The 14,970-nt window shown below is 39.6% G+C and overlaps 1 protein-coding gene across 1 annotated transcript; it reads left to right on the top strand.

Annotated features, from left to right (window-relative positions):
- The first annotated feature begins 4,332 nt into the window (after positions 1 to 4,332).
- Positions 4,333 to 10,935, top strand: LOC146519584 (spindle and centriole-associated protein 1-like). The gene is made up of 4 exons (XM_085157558.1): positions 4,333 to 4,434; positions 9,904 to 10,131; positions 10,571 to 10,702; positions 10,777 to 10,935. The coding sequence occupies exons 1-4, from the start codon at positions 4,333 to 4,335 to the stop codon at positions 10,888 to 10,890; spliced, it is 576 nt and encodes a 191-aa protein (XP_085013684.1). The 3' UTR covers positions 10,891 to 10,935.
- The last annotated feature ends 4,035 nt before the right edge of the window (positions 10,936 to 14,970 follow it).

Raw genomic sequence — 14,970 nt, 5'->3', positions numbered from 1 at the left:
CAAAGATGCCAAAGATAACTGACAAGCACGAAATTGTAATTTTGCACCAACAAGGATTTCCCAGAGTTTTTAGCTGAAAACATGGTGTGCATGCAGTCCGTCCTTAAAATTACAAACTAAAAAAAGTGGAGGGGAAAAAACAAAACAAAAAAACCTGACAGCAGATGTCATGTTTTAAGGGAAAAAGACAATCCAGCAAAGACTTGGCAGAAGACCTGAGAGATCTGGACCTTCAGCCGGTCCATCTACTGCTCACTGAAGCCTCGACACAAACGCTCTTGTAGATGAGCAGCTGTGAAGAGGCTCTTCTTAAGGAAAGTGGGCGAAAAGTCAGAGATATGCCAAATTACACAAGAACTGGACTGAAAATCTGTGGCAAAAGATCTGATGGAGTGAAGAATCCAAATTTTAAATATTTGGTTTTATCTTTGTCAGTATTTACAGACGAGGCACAATAGACGTACGACAGCGTCTACAGCCATCTGTGAACACAATGGAGCCTCTGTCGTGGTTTCAGCCTGTGGTCTTGGAGATTTTGTCAAAATTGATGGAATTACAAACACAGAAAAGTTCCACGTTTTGATCCATCTGGAAAGCATCAGGGTTTGACCTCCTCAGAGTCTGGACCTCAACAGTATTGAAGAAGTATGAGATCATCTTGACAGGATGGAACAACTTGCAGAGGTCTGAATGTCCTTCCACAAGCCTTAAGAATTAATTCTGAAGACTACTTAAAGAAATCACAAGAAAGCGCACCTACGACAGTTCAGGATGTGTTGAGGAATAAAGACGGTCACAGCAAACATTGACTTTCAAGCCTGTTAGAATTGTTCCAACTCTCTGTTTTTGTCTTACAGAACGCAAAGGTTTTGCACAATAACATGACAGACATTCACCAGCCACTTTATCAGGTGCACACATTCAACTGCGTGTTAAGGCTGCTGATGGTGCTGTAAGTGTGAGGGATTGCATCTCTGGCTGTATCCCCAATTCAGGGTCTGCAGCCTTAAAGGCCGCATTTTAAGGCCGATTACGTCACAGCGACGCGACGCAGGCTGTCCCAATTCAAAGGCTGCTCGAAATGCGGCCCTCAAGAAATTGTCTGAAAATTGTCTCCCCCTGCAGGCCATAACAAAAACTGCACTATCATGGGACCACCTTCTTGCTCCTTTCTTAACCTCAGGCTATCCATGTTTGCACATGGAAGTGTAGGATATCCCAGAACACAGCTGTACCTACAAATATTAATGAGTTCAGATGGATTAATAATTTTCTTTGACCAAAGGTCTCCTGCCTATATGATAAACTGGTAATGGTCAATCTCCAAAAGTTAATTCTGTTCATCTGGACGTAGCGTTTTCAGTGCGAGAAACGTTTCGTCACTCATCCGTCTCAGCTGACTGCAGGTTTCCCCAAAAGATGGTAATGGTCAGGTTTTGCTTTCCCCTCCAGCACTCAGGAGAAGATACAGGAGTGTAACAGTATGATAATTTGGCTCAGTGATAAAACACCCAGGACTTAATTACCTGCAGCGCAAACACAGCACAGGTTGAGAATAAATGAACGATGTGACATATTTTCAGTGCCTACCAAACAAACCTGAGCACTGCATTGCGATGAGGTGTGCAAGCCAGCAGGTGCAGGTGGAGGGGCTAATTTGGGAACGGTGATGGAGCTTCTCCTTCGCACTTCACACAGACACATTTACTCTGCTGGAGAATATTCAGGCAGAGCAGGATGTGCTGCCACTTTTTAAAACATAATTTGCTCGACGAGAGTTCTGCTGAGCAAACACGCAGCTCATTTAAACACACCTGAATTATCCTGATGTTTCAGCCCTCTGCTGGGGTCCAATTAAAGGTAATAAATTAGAAAACGTTCTCTTCAGTGTCCACTGTTCTCACCTTATGGCTATTAAACATCACAAATAGTTTAATTATATTTGTTTCCTAAATGCCTACTCACTTTCTACAGAATTTATTATCACCACACTGTGAGACCTGGATTTGATAAATATGGGAAGGACACCAGGTTTTATGAATGTAGTGTACCAAATGCCTACTACCTGAAATCGAAATCTTTGGCTGTGTCTGTCCATCCAGTGTTCTCCTTGCTTCAGTCAGAAGTTAGAGCACACATCACCGGCTTCTGCTGTCCAAATTTGTTTGGTTGTGTGCCGGTTTTTCACAGAGGGGCCAGCGTCAGTGCATCACTACATGCTGCATTTCGGTTTGCTGGCTAGTAGCAGCAGCAGCTACGCTCAGATGATCAAGCTACCGTAAATTTCTGACACTGTCACAGTTTTATTCCACACCACACACTGTGATGCAGGACCAGGACTGAATTATAGGAACTGAGGTGAGATGACAAAGCTTTGAGAGCAGCTCCATGAAAATATAAATATATCAGTGTTATCCTTCAGCCTCTTAGTAGCTGCACATATAGAATAAATTCCAAAATCCTGCATCACCTCAGTCTCAAGTGACAAGACTTGGCATCAGACCTCGAGGTCAAGGTCACGAAGATGCAAACTTTTTCGAGACTTGTACTAGATGTATCTATGGTATCAATTTGAAAATACAACAATGCTTCGTTTTCAAGTTATTGTATTTGTAAACCTGGGCGTCCATGGCACGCAGGCAGGTGGCAAGGTCAAGGTGGGATCCTTGGAAGCAGGAAACAAACAGAAGATAACTGACTGAAGATGAGCTCGAGCATGATCACAGACAGTGAAGCACAGAAGACAGAAGCACATGAAGGGATATAAATCTGTCTAATTAAGAAGCAGAAACCACTGTGAGTCTATTTCAACCTCGTTAGTTTAATATTAAAGCGACAGCAGGTGCAAAATTACAAAACTCTGAAGCAGGGAACGGCTTGGCAGACCGTTGTTCTCTCCTGATCCCTCCTGACGGATTTTAGTCTACCTCTGATTTTCTTTGTGTCCATCCCACCAATTCCGGTGGTCTCGGGCAAATGCCAGTTCAATAAAGTGAGAAATTTCCGAGAGGAATTCTTCTGCGTCTCTTTCCGTTATACGTGTGATGTCTTATCCTTCATATTTTGTTCTGACATGTGTTTGTAAGCCACCATGGCATTTTCTGGCCACACACTGAGTTTGTTTCCTCAATTTGGCTCTTATCAAATCTACAAGGGGATAAAACTAAACTGAGACTAAAGTTACACTGAAATAACAATGCTTCTCTTTACTCTGTGTTGCCTCTGAAGTATAAAACCCAGTGGGAAACATAATCAGGTTTGTCTGCAACAATCCAGCATCACTCAGCGTGAAACTAAAGGTGACTGTCTTAAAAACAAGAACCAGATTTTTTTTGCTTTCCAGGAGTTCTGTTATCCTCGTTTATTGTGGATGCAAAGACCTGATACAGCCGTTTGTGAGACAACACATTTATGGTTATTCCTGACATACAAAGTGTGCAACAGACACATTACATAGTTATCTATGATGTGCATTAATGAGGAAAAGGACAGAATTTCTTCTGAATTTCCACTTTCATTGATTTCCACCTGTGATATTTCATTTCCCAACATTTTCACATGGAACAGTTTAACAAACCCATAATACGATCATATAAACTGCAATATTGAATAAAACAAGGAGTCAAACAGAAAAACAAACAAACCAAAAATGGTTTTAAATCCTGATTTGTATCAGCTACCTGTTAACCTATATTAGTTCCTTTCAGATTAATCAAAGTTTACTTTAGTTGTTGTTCTAACTCTCTGATCAATATAATCGATAGAACTTCACTCAGTTCTATTGATTTAATTTAACCTGATTCAGTCCACCCAATGCTTTCACTCACTGTATGCGCAAACTGTCTAGTTATGATACCCAGTAACACTTCAACGAGTTACCAATACAACTCAGACACAATGAATTTGTCTTGAAAGGTGCTATATAAATAAAACTGTACTTTTATTTACTTTCTTTACTCACTTTTTATGTTATTGCAATAACACTTTTTACACTTTTTTTAACACAAAAGAATTATCCTCATTCAAAAGTCATGTAAGAACCTCATTGGCTTACGGAATGTTGATGTTATTTAAAAAATTCATACAAAAACATGACCTCATTCAAAAATGTCATGTGACAACCTCATTGGCTTATGGAATTCTGATGTCACAGGCTTCTAAAGCTTTGATCCTTTGAAGCTTTGATCCTCATGAATCCTTAAATAGGGGTGAGGATGAACAACTTTTAGTCCGTTATTTGCAGCACTTGTGTTAGCAGCATTCAAACGTTCACCAGTAAAGCATTTCCAAACATTTGGATCCTTTTCGTACTCACGGTATACAGACTCCAACATGTCTCAGAAAGAGCAAGAAAGACAAGAAGCTGACCCCAGCTCGATTCCATGGTATGAGTCCCTAGACCCTTATATCAGCTCTCTTCCTTGGGATGAACAGGTAGAATTAGAGGAAAAGCGATTGGAAGAAATGGAGAATGAAAATCTCATGAACAGAGAAAAGATTAAGATCCTGACAGAAGAAAATGAGAGAAAGAGCGCTGAATTAGTAAAATTATCCTACCAGCTTCAGGAAAGGGAAGGTATTCTTGGGGAGAAACAATGTGCTCTCCAAGATAAGAAGAATCACGAGCTCCAAGAAAAGCTTGATGAAGCTCTGGAAAAAATTAAAGATCTGCTCCAAAAGGAGAAAAAAGAGAGCATTAAAGGGGATAAAATGCTCAAGAAAAATCAGGAGCTCCAAGAAAAGCTTGATGGAGCGCTGGAAAAAAATAAAGATCTGCTCCAAAAGGAGAAAAAAGAGAGCATAAAACAGGAAAACATAATCAAGAAGAATCAGGAGCTCCAAGAAAAGCTTGATGGAGCGTTGGAAAAAAATAAAGATCTGCTCCAAAAGGAGAAAAAAGAGAGCATAAAACAGGAAAACATAGTCAAGAAGAATCAGGAGCTCCAAGAGAAGCTTGACGATGCTCTTGAAAAACTGAAAGAAATCAACCAAGAAGAGAAGCAACAGTCCACACAGCAGAGAGACATGCAGAGCAAACTCCAAGCCATGGAGAAAAAATACAAAGCGCTGCAGGTGAAACATGATAAAACTCTGCACAAAAGTCAACAGTTGCTTCAAGACAAGAAGAAAATGGAAATGAAACAGAAAGAAATGGACTCCAAGCTTGACGAGATGGAGGAAAAACACAGATTGCTCCAAATCAGGCTCGATAAAAAAGCACACAGAAATAAAGAAATCATTCAAGAGAGAGAGCAACAAGAAATGCTCGAGAAAGAAAAAGAATCCAAGCTTGAAGTCTTGGAGGAAAAACTGAAAATGATGCAAATAACTCTTGAGGAAACACTGCTCAAAAATAAAGAGCTGCTTCACGAGAAAGACCAACAGAAAATACAACAGGAAGAAGAAAAACTTAATCTCCAGAGGAAAAATCAAGCACTCCAAGAATTGTATAACGAAACAAAGTACAAAACAACTGTACTGGAAGGAGAAAAGAAGAAACTGGAAAATCAATGCTCAGCGATGCAGAGTAGCATCAATGAGATGCTGAGAAAAACCACCGAACTTGAGGAACTTTCTAAGACCTTGAAGCACAAAAACACTGAAATCCAGGCGCAAAAGCAAGAACAACAGAAAACACACAAAGACCTGCAGGGTAGACTTCAAAAAATCCAGAAGAGAAACCAGCAGCTGGAAGACATGCACACAGATGTGCACAATGCAAAGCGAATAGAGGAGGCAACAGTTAAAGAAGTGAAAGACAAGCTTGAAGAAAAACAAGAACAATTAGAAGACACGGTGAAAAGATGCAACAAACTTGAGAAAGAAAACGCAGAAACAATGGATGAGCTGAAAACCCTCATCATTGAGAAAAAAGTGCTCGTGGAAGAGTATCTGAAAATGAAGAAAAAACGCTTCCACTGGTTCTGGAGGAGGGGCACTGCTGCTTCTCACCTGATGTAACCTCGTCTTCCTCCACCTCTATTCCATCTTCATTTCCCCCCTTCCCCTTCCCCTCCCTCCTTTTTCCTTTTTCACCCCCCGACCAGTCCCGGCAGTTGACTGCCCCCTCCTGAGCCTGGTTCTGCCATAGGTTTCTCCTTTACGTTTCTTTCACTTTAAAAGGAGTTTTTCCTATCCACTGTCGCCTGGTGCTTGCTCAGAGGGGATTGTTGGGGTTTTCTCTCCTCTCTCTCTTTCCTTCTTTCTATCCCCCCTTTCCCCCCCTTCTGCCTTTTCCTTTACCCAATAAACACAATTGCCCACATTTTACATGTGTTTGAAAAATGTCTTCATTCAACAATAATTCATCTTAGGTATAAAAACAAGAAATAGGTAATAGCTGCATGTGTGTTTGTGTGTGTGCATAATATACATACTTGTTTCCCAGAAAGAATGAATACTAGATGGATAGAGACAAGTTTTAAAGACTAGAAATGAAAACATGTGAGTCCTGTCTTTAAATAAAAATATATAATTCCCTATATTCCTATCTATTCCAAACAACGGTAATAAGTAACAAAGTTTCAAATTTGTCTTTCACTTTGACTCTTAATTTCCTAACCATGAACAAGAGTTCAGAGGTCAAATGTGGCACGATACCTTAAATCTTTCTATGATACTTTCTGTATGTGGACCAGAGATGGGCAACACCGCATAGTCTGATTTCTTTTTTCAAGTAACGAGTAAAGTAAGGGATTACTATTGCAAAAAAGGTCATTAGATTACTGTTACTTTCCCGTAAGCAGGCTACATTACTGCGTTACTAATCCTCGTCATTTTCTTCGTGAGAGTGTCTCATGACAATGACGTACGAGCGTGCCACGTCCGTGGCAGCAACAGACGTGTGTAGATCAAGAAAGGATAATATGGAGTGCAGGAGAGAGTACGACCATGCAGGGTTTAAAGCTTTACTTTGAGTTTGATTCCGTAAAAAGTGACAAAAACATTGAAAACATACAGTAGTGAAGTTCTTAGCTCCCTGTTTTAGCTCTGCCGTCCACTGCTGTAACCCTGCCTGAGAGGCACATCGTCACCAACTCATGATTTATCAGCATAGCTGGACTAACAATAACCTAAGCCCAGTCCCACCTGCAGGGCTGTAGCCTCCTCTCTCAGAGTCATGGTTTCAGCAGTGAGAGCATCAATGAGCCTCTGCTGCTCTTTCAGCTCCTCCTCCAGTTTTCTCCTCTCCTGTGCCTCCTTCTGAGCTTCATCTTCCCTTTAACACATTACAGGCAGACCGTGATTTAAACACATATAGCAGACTGCAAATATTTGCATCAAAGCAAACCTGCGCTAAAATTTAAAAACTGATTCTATTTATTTACAAATGTGAAGACCCCTGAAAAAGATAAGAACTGTGCTTCAGCATATTTACATGAGACTTTCAGCATTAGTGATGCTATATCAGTAATAGTAACAAACATTTTACAGATCAAGCATTTCTAAAATGTGCTTTTGCTGCTATCTAAAGATTTCAAACCAACATTTAATAAGAAATGAGTGTATCCTATATCCTATAAGCTAAAAGATGCAGTGACAATGGTAACACAGTCTTATTTTTTGTTTATGTGAGTAAAGCCTGCATGGATTATCTTTAGTTTGAATAATAATTTCCAAAAGCTTGTGTGATAAAACCTTTTTTGATATCCGGCAGTACCTTTTTAAGGATGTGCACCAAACGTCCCAGTGTAGAGACCAAAGTCCTGGTGGATCATCAGGGGTGCAAAGCCTCACAGATGATGTGCAGCAGTGAGTCCCTCAGTCTGTCCTCACTCTGGACACTTGCAGTTGTCACACATGGAAATCAAATGTGTGATAAGCTGCAGGATTCAAACACAAGTGTAACTTATAAATACATGTTCATACTTTTATTCCACAATCAGAGAGAAAGAAACAGAGAGAGAGTGCAGGACAGACAGACAGGTGACAGTCTCAGGTGTATACACTGCTACAAAACAGCACAAGAGGAGGATGATTTTGTTTGTGTTATTACGAGTGCTAAACAAGAAGAGTTCCCAGATGGTACAGTGGACACATGTGTGACTCCTGTGATTACAGCATCTTTCTTTCAGCTTAACGAGTGAACCGTCAGCTCGTTCAAACGCACGTTTGGACCTCACCAAACAGAGGCAGCAATATAACACAGCTAACATTAACAGTGCAGTGAATCCTGCTTGTGCCGTGATATTCAGGACTGCAAACCGAGCAGCATCACTGACTTTCAGCTTGTTGTGTTTGTGGATATATGACTGACTTTAATTATCCACAAAATCATCACATTCTCTGTAAGATTAAGGTCGACTATCGAACGGCATATATTTTAAAGTAAAGTAAACGCTGAAAGTACAAACATCGCTAATGTCACATAACTTTGCCGACATGTGGCCAACAGTAATGTTTTAATGTTCTTCATTATTAAACATTTGCACATAAATAAGTGACATAATATTCAGAACTTACTTTTGAAAGTTTACTCTTTGGCCGCTCTGCTTCCACTTCTTTGAAGTGTCACCCAGTCCCAGTGCACTTGTTAGCATGTTTTGGTTCGTGCAACTGGTCCATCTGGTTATTGTCTCCCCAGAAACATTTCCGTTGTGTTGTGTGTGCTTTTGCAGCATTTTTCTTTTTGCAGCGTTTTTCTTTTTGCAGCATTTTTCTTTTTGCAGCGTTTTTCTTTTTGCAGCATTTTTTTTTTTACAAGTGTTTTTCTTTTTGCAGCGTTTTTCTTTTTTGCAGCATTTTTCTTTTTGCAAGTGTTTTCTGAAGTTGCAGTCCGTTTGGCCTCTCAGGGCCACCGTAGTTACTAATTGTGGCCCTCTTTATTTATTTAGGTAAAGCGGGCCATGCTTTACAGCATCGTTACCCTGCCTCTAACTTAGGAGTGTGCAGTCAAAATGTGGAAGGTGTTCAGTGTTATAAATATCTCCCTTTTGATTCAAAGCTGAATTTCAAAGCAAACACTGAAGCTGTGTGCAGAAAGGGGCACCAGCGGCTCCTGTGTTTAAGAAGGCTTTTTTGTTTCCACGTTGATAAAACCATGATGGTTTTATTTCACCGTGCTTTTAATGAATCTGTTTTGTCCTTTTCCTTGGTGTTGTGGTTTGGATAGTTATCTGAAAAGAGCAGAAACTCTCTCAGATTGTTAAGTGGTCTAAAAGGCTGATTGGAGAACCACAGCTGAAATTTTCTGTACACCAGACAGTTACAGCGGTTAGCTGGTTTAATTTTTCTTGATGATCCTTCACACAGTGAGAATCGTTTTCTTCCTCCCGGACAAAGGTTTCTGGTCCCAAACTGTAAAAACGACAAGATTTAAAAAGTCACATTTGTGGATTATATGATGGCCAAAATTAGTTAAGTTTTGTTGTCAGTATTTTTTGCTGTACTTTTTTGTTTTCTGTTGTTTCTTCAATTCATGAGAACAAATCTAACTACAGTTACATATTAAATACCTGAACCTTAAAATGTTCAAATCAAGGATTCCCAGCACTGTAGTTCCGAACCCAGCGTCCACATAGAAGTAATTGGCAAATTGAAAAAGAAGGTTGGTTGCAAAGTGGTTTGCAGAAGAAACGGCTTAAAACACACAGAAGATATGAACTTTCTTTGAAATCGTTTATTATATATCTGGCATTAGAGGTGAACATAAACACTTATCTAATGTCATTTCAACTCTCAATGCCACCGTGGCTGTTCAGAGAGGAAACATCAGTCCTGGTTTCTCAGGTTCTTAATCCTGATCCGCCTCAGAGCAAGTCAGGTAATATCTGCAAGGGATGGATTTTCTCCAAAATGAAATACTCTGTTTGAAGATGAGATCATGTCAGAAAATTATTGTTGTTCTTCTTTTATATGCTGAACAGACTGGATCGGTAATCACACCAGCAGTGTGTTTCCCAGGGTTCAGAGCTGGACGGCTCCCCTGTTGCCTCTCTCAGTGGGGATCAGTCCAGTCTGGGCCTGCTGCAGGCCATGTTGGGTCAGGTGGAGCTGGATTTGGTTGCACTGAGCCCTGTTACAGCACCAACATCTGCACAGAGTCCCAAAAAGCACAGGACACAAAGTCTCACTGGATTTTCTTTGGCCTTGGTCTCTACACTGGGACGTTTGGTGCACATCCTTAAAAAGGTACTGCCGGATATCAAAAAAGGTTTTATCACACAAGCTTTTGGAAATTATTATTCAAACTAAAGATAATCCATGCAGGCTTTACTCACATAAACAAAAAATAAGACTGTGTTACCATTGTCACTGCATCTTTTAGCTTATAGGATATAGGATACACTCATTTCTTATTAAATGTTGGTTTGAAATCTTTAGATAGCAGCAAAAGCACATTTTAGAAATGCTTGATCTGTAAAATGTTTGTTACTATTACTGATTTAGCATCACTAATGCTGAAAGTCTCATGTAAATATGCTGAAGCACAGTTCTTATCTTTTTCAGGGGTCTTCACATTTGTAAATAAATAGAATCAGTTTTTAAATTTTAGCGCAGGTTTGCTTTGATGCAAATATTTGCAGTCTGCTATATGTGTTTAAATCACGGTCTGCCTGTAATGTGTTAGAGGGAAGATGAAGCTCAGAAGGAGGCACAGGAGAGGAGAAAACTGGAGGAGGAGCTGAAAGAGCAGCAGAGGCTCATTGATGCTCTCACTGCTGAAACCATGACTCTGAGAGAGGAGGCTACAGCCCTGCAGGTGGGACTGGGCTTAGGTTATTGTTAGTCCAGCTATGCTGATAAATCATGAGTTGGTGACGATGTGCCTCTCAGGCAGGGTTACAGCAGCGGACGGCAGAGCTAAAACAGGGAGCTAAGAACTTCACTACTGTATGTTTTCAATGTTTTTGTCACTTTTTACGGAATCAAACTCAAAGTAAGCTTTAAACCCTGCATGGTCGTACTCTCTCCTGCACTCCAGGAGCTCGTACGTCACTGTCATGAGACGCTCTCACGAAGAAAATGACGAGGATTAGTAACGCAGTAATGTAGCCTGCTTACGGGAAAGTAACAGTAATCTAATGACCTTTTTTGCAATAGTAATCCCTTACTTTACTCGTTACTTGAAAAAAGAAATCAGACTATGCGGTGTTGCCCATCTCTGGTCCACATACAGAAAGTATCATAGAAAGATTTAAGGTATCGTGCCACATTTGACCTCTGAACTCTTGTTCATGGTTAGGAAATTAAGAGTCAAAGTGAAAGACAAATTTGAAACTTTGTTACTTATTACCGTTGTTTGGAATAGATAGGAATATAGGGAATTATATATTTTTATTTAAAGACAGGACTCACATGTTTTCATTTCTAGTCTTTAAAACTTGTCTCTATCCATCTAGTATTCATTCTTTCTGGGAAACAAGTATGTATATTATGCACACACACAAACACACATGCAGCTATTACCTATTTCTTGTTTTTATACCTAAGATGAATTATTGTTGAATGAAGACATTTTTCAAACACATGTAAAATGTGGGCAATTGTGTTTATTGGGTAAAGGAAAAGGCAGAAGGGGGGAAAGGGGGGATAGAAAGAAGGAAAGAGAGAGAGGAGAGAAAACCCCAACAATCCCCTCTGAGCAAGCACCAGGCGACAGTGGATAGGAAAAACTCCTTTTAAAGTGAAAGAAACGTAAAGGAGAAACCTATGGCAGAACCAGGCTCAGGAGGGGGCAGTCAACTGCCGGGACTGGTCGGGGGGTGAAAAAGGAAAAAGGAGGGAGGGGAAGGGGAAGGGGGGAAATGAAGATGGAATAGAGGTGGAGGAAGACGAGGTTACATCAGGTGAGAAGCAGCAGTGCCCCTCCTCCAGAACCAGTAGAAGCGTTTTTTCTTCATTTTCAGATACTCTTCCACGAGCACTTTTTTCTCAATGATGAGGGTTTTCAGCTCATCCATTGTTTCTGCGTTTTCTTTCTCAAGTTTGTTGCATCTTTTCACCATGTCTTCTAATTGTTCTTGTTTTTCTTTAAGCTTGTCTTTCACTTCTTTAACTGTTGCCTCCTCTATTCGCTTTGCATTGTGCACATCTGTGTGCATGTCTTCCAGCTGCTGGTTTCTCTTCTGGATTTTTTGAAGTCTACCCTGCAGGTCTTTGTGTGTTTTCTGTTGTTCTTGCTTTTGCGCCTGGATTTCAGTGTTTTTGTGCTTCAAGGTCTTAGAAAGTTCCTCAAGTTCGGTGGTTTTTCTCAGCATCTCATTGATGCTACTCTGCATCGCTGAGCATTGATTTTCCAGTTTCTTCTTTTCTCCTTCCAGTACAGTTGTTTTGTACTTTGTTTCGTTATACAATTCTTGAAGTGCTTGATTTTTCCTCTGAAGATTAAGTTTTTCTTCTTCCTGTTGTATTTTCTGTTGGTCTTTTTCTTGAAGCAGCTCTTTATTTTTGAGCAGTGTTTCCTCAAGAGTTATTTGCATCATTTTCAGTTTTTCCTCCAAGACTTCAAGCTTGGATTCTTTTTCTTTCTCGAGCATTTCTTGTTGCTCTCTCTCTTGAATGATTTCTTTATTTCTGTGTGCTTTTTTATCGAGCCTGATTTGGAGCGATCTGTGTTTTTCCTCCATCTGGTCAAGCTTGGAGTCCATTTCCTTCTGTTTCATTTCCATTTTCTTCTTGTCTTGAAGCAACTGTTGACTTTTGTGCAGAGTTTTGTCATGCTTCACCTGCAGAGCTTTGTATTTTTCCTCCATGGCTTGGAGTTTGCTCTGCAGGTCTCTCTGCTCTACGCGCTCTTGTTTCTTGTCTTGGTGGATCTCCTTATTTCTCTCCAGAGCTTCATCAAGCATCACTTGCAAGCCTTCATTTTGTTTCTCGACGTTCCTCAGCTTGCAATCCATTTCTTCCTGTTGTATTTTCTGTTGGTCTTTCTCGTGAAGCAACTCTTTATTTTTGAGCAGTGTTTCCTCAAGTGTTATTTGCATCATTTTCAGTTTTTCCTCCAAGACTTCAAGCTTGGATTCTTTTTCTTTCTCGAGCATTTCTTGTTGCTCTCTCTCTTGAATGATTTCTTTATTTCTGTGCACTTTTTTATCAAGCCTGATTTGGAGCAATCTGTGTTTTTCCTCCATCTCGTCAAGCTTGGAGTCCATTTCTTTCTGTTTAATTTCCATTTGCTTCTTGTCTTGAAGCAACTGTTGACTTTTGTGCAGAGTTTTATCATGTTTCACCTGCAGCGCTTTGTATTTTTTCTCCATGGCTTGGAGTTTGCTCTGCAGGTCTCTCTGCTGTGTGGACTGTTGCTTCTCTTCTTGGTTGATTTCTTTCAGTTTTTCGAGAGCATTGTCAAGCTTCTCTTGGAGCTCCTGATTCTTCTTGACTATGTTTTCCTTTTTTATGCTCTCTTTTTTCTCCTTTTGGAGCAGATCTTTAATTTTTTCCAGCGCTCCATCAAGCTTTTCTTGGAGCTCCTGATTTTTCTTGAAAATTTTATCCCCTTTAATGCTCTCTTTTTTCTCCTTTTGGAGCAGATCTTTATTTTTTTCCAGTGCTCCATCGAGCTTTTCTTGGAGCTCCTGATTCTTCTTGAGCATTTTATCCCCTTTAATGATCTCTTTTTTCTCCTTTTGGAGCAGATCTTTAATTTTTTCCAGAGCTTCATCAAGCTTTTCTTGGAGCTCGTGATTCTTCTTATCTTGGAGAGCACATTGTTTCTCCCCAATAATACCTTCCCTTTCCTGAAGCTGGTAGGATAATTTTACTAATTCAGCGCTCTTTCTCTCATTTTCTTCTGTCAGGATCTTAATCTTTTCTCTGTTCATGAGATTTTCATTCTCCATTTCTTCCAATCGCTTTTCCTCTAATTCTACCTGTTCATCCCAAGGAAGAGAGCTGATATAAGGGTCTAGGGACTCATACCATGGAATCGAGCTGGGGTCAGCTTCTTGTCTTTCTTGCTCTTTCTGAGACATGTTGGAGTCTGTATACCGTGAGTACGAAAAGGATCCAAATGTTTGGAAATGCTTTACTGGTGAACGTTTGAATGCTGCTAACACAAGTGCTGCAAATAACGGACTAAAAGTTGTTCATCCTCACCCCTATTTAAGGATTCATGAGGATCAAAGCTTCAAAGGATCAAAGCTTTAGAAGCCTGTGACATCAGAATTCCATAAGCCAATGAGGTTGTCACATGACATTTTTGAATGAGGTCATGTTTTTGTATGAATTTTTTAAATAACATCAACATTCCGTAAGCCAATGAGGTTCTTACATGACTTTTGAATGAGGATAATTCTTTTGTGTTAAAAAAAGTGTTATTGCAATAACATAAAAAGTGAGTAAAGAAAGTAAATAAAAGTACAGTTTTATTTATATAGCACCTTTCAAGACAAATTCATTGTGTCTGAGTTGTATTGGTAACTCGTTGAAGTGTTACTGGGTATCATAACTAGACAGTTTGCGCATACAGTGAGTGAAAGCATTGGGTGGACTGAATCAGGCTAAATTAAATCGATAGAACTGAGTGGAGTTCTATCGATTATATTGATCAGAGAGTTAGAACAACAACTAAAGGAAACTTTGATTAATCTGAAAGGAACTAATATAGGTTAACAGGTAGCTGATACAAATCAGGATTTAAAACCATTTTTGGTTTGTTTGTTTTTCTGTTTGACTCCTTGTTTTTTTTCAATATTGCAGTTTATATGATCGTATTATGGGTTTGTTAAACTGTTCCATGTGAAAATGTTGGGAAATGAAATATCACAGGTGGAAATCAATGAAAGTGGAAATTCAGAAGAAATTCTGTCCTTTTCCTCATTAATGCACTAAATGCAGTTAGAATTTATTTAGAACTACAAATTAAATTTATTTTAGCAATTATTGTTGCACACCAGAAAGCTTAAATCATAAATTCATCACCAAAACACTGATTAAATGATTATTATTAATATCATCTAGAAGAACTTTTAATCAAATGCTAAATTTAAATACAGATGATTTAAAAAACAAACAAACAAAAGGACCCAC

The sequence above is a fragment of the Neolamprologus multifasciatus genome, chromosome 4 (assembly GCF_963576455.1).
Source record: "Neolamprologus multifasciatus chromosome 4, fNeoMul1.2, whole genome shotgun sequence".
NCBI lineage: Eukaryota > Metazoa > Chordata > Actinopteri > Cichliformes > Cichlidae > Neolamprologus > Neolamprologus multifasciatus.
Note: the sequence above shows the minus strand (reverse complement) of the source record. Positions and strands in the feature narration are given on the sequence as shown.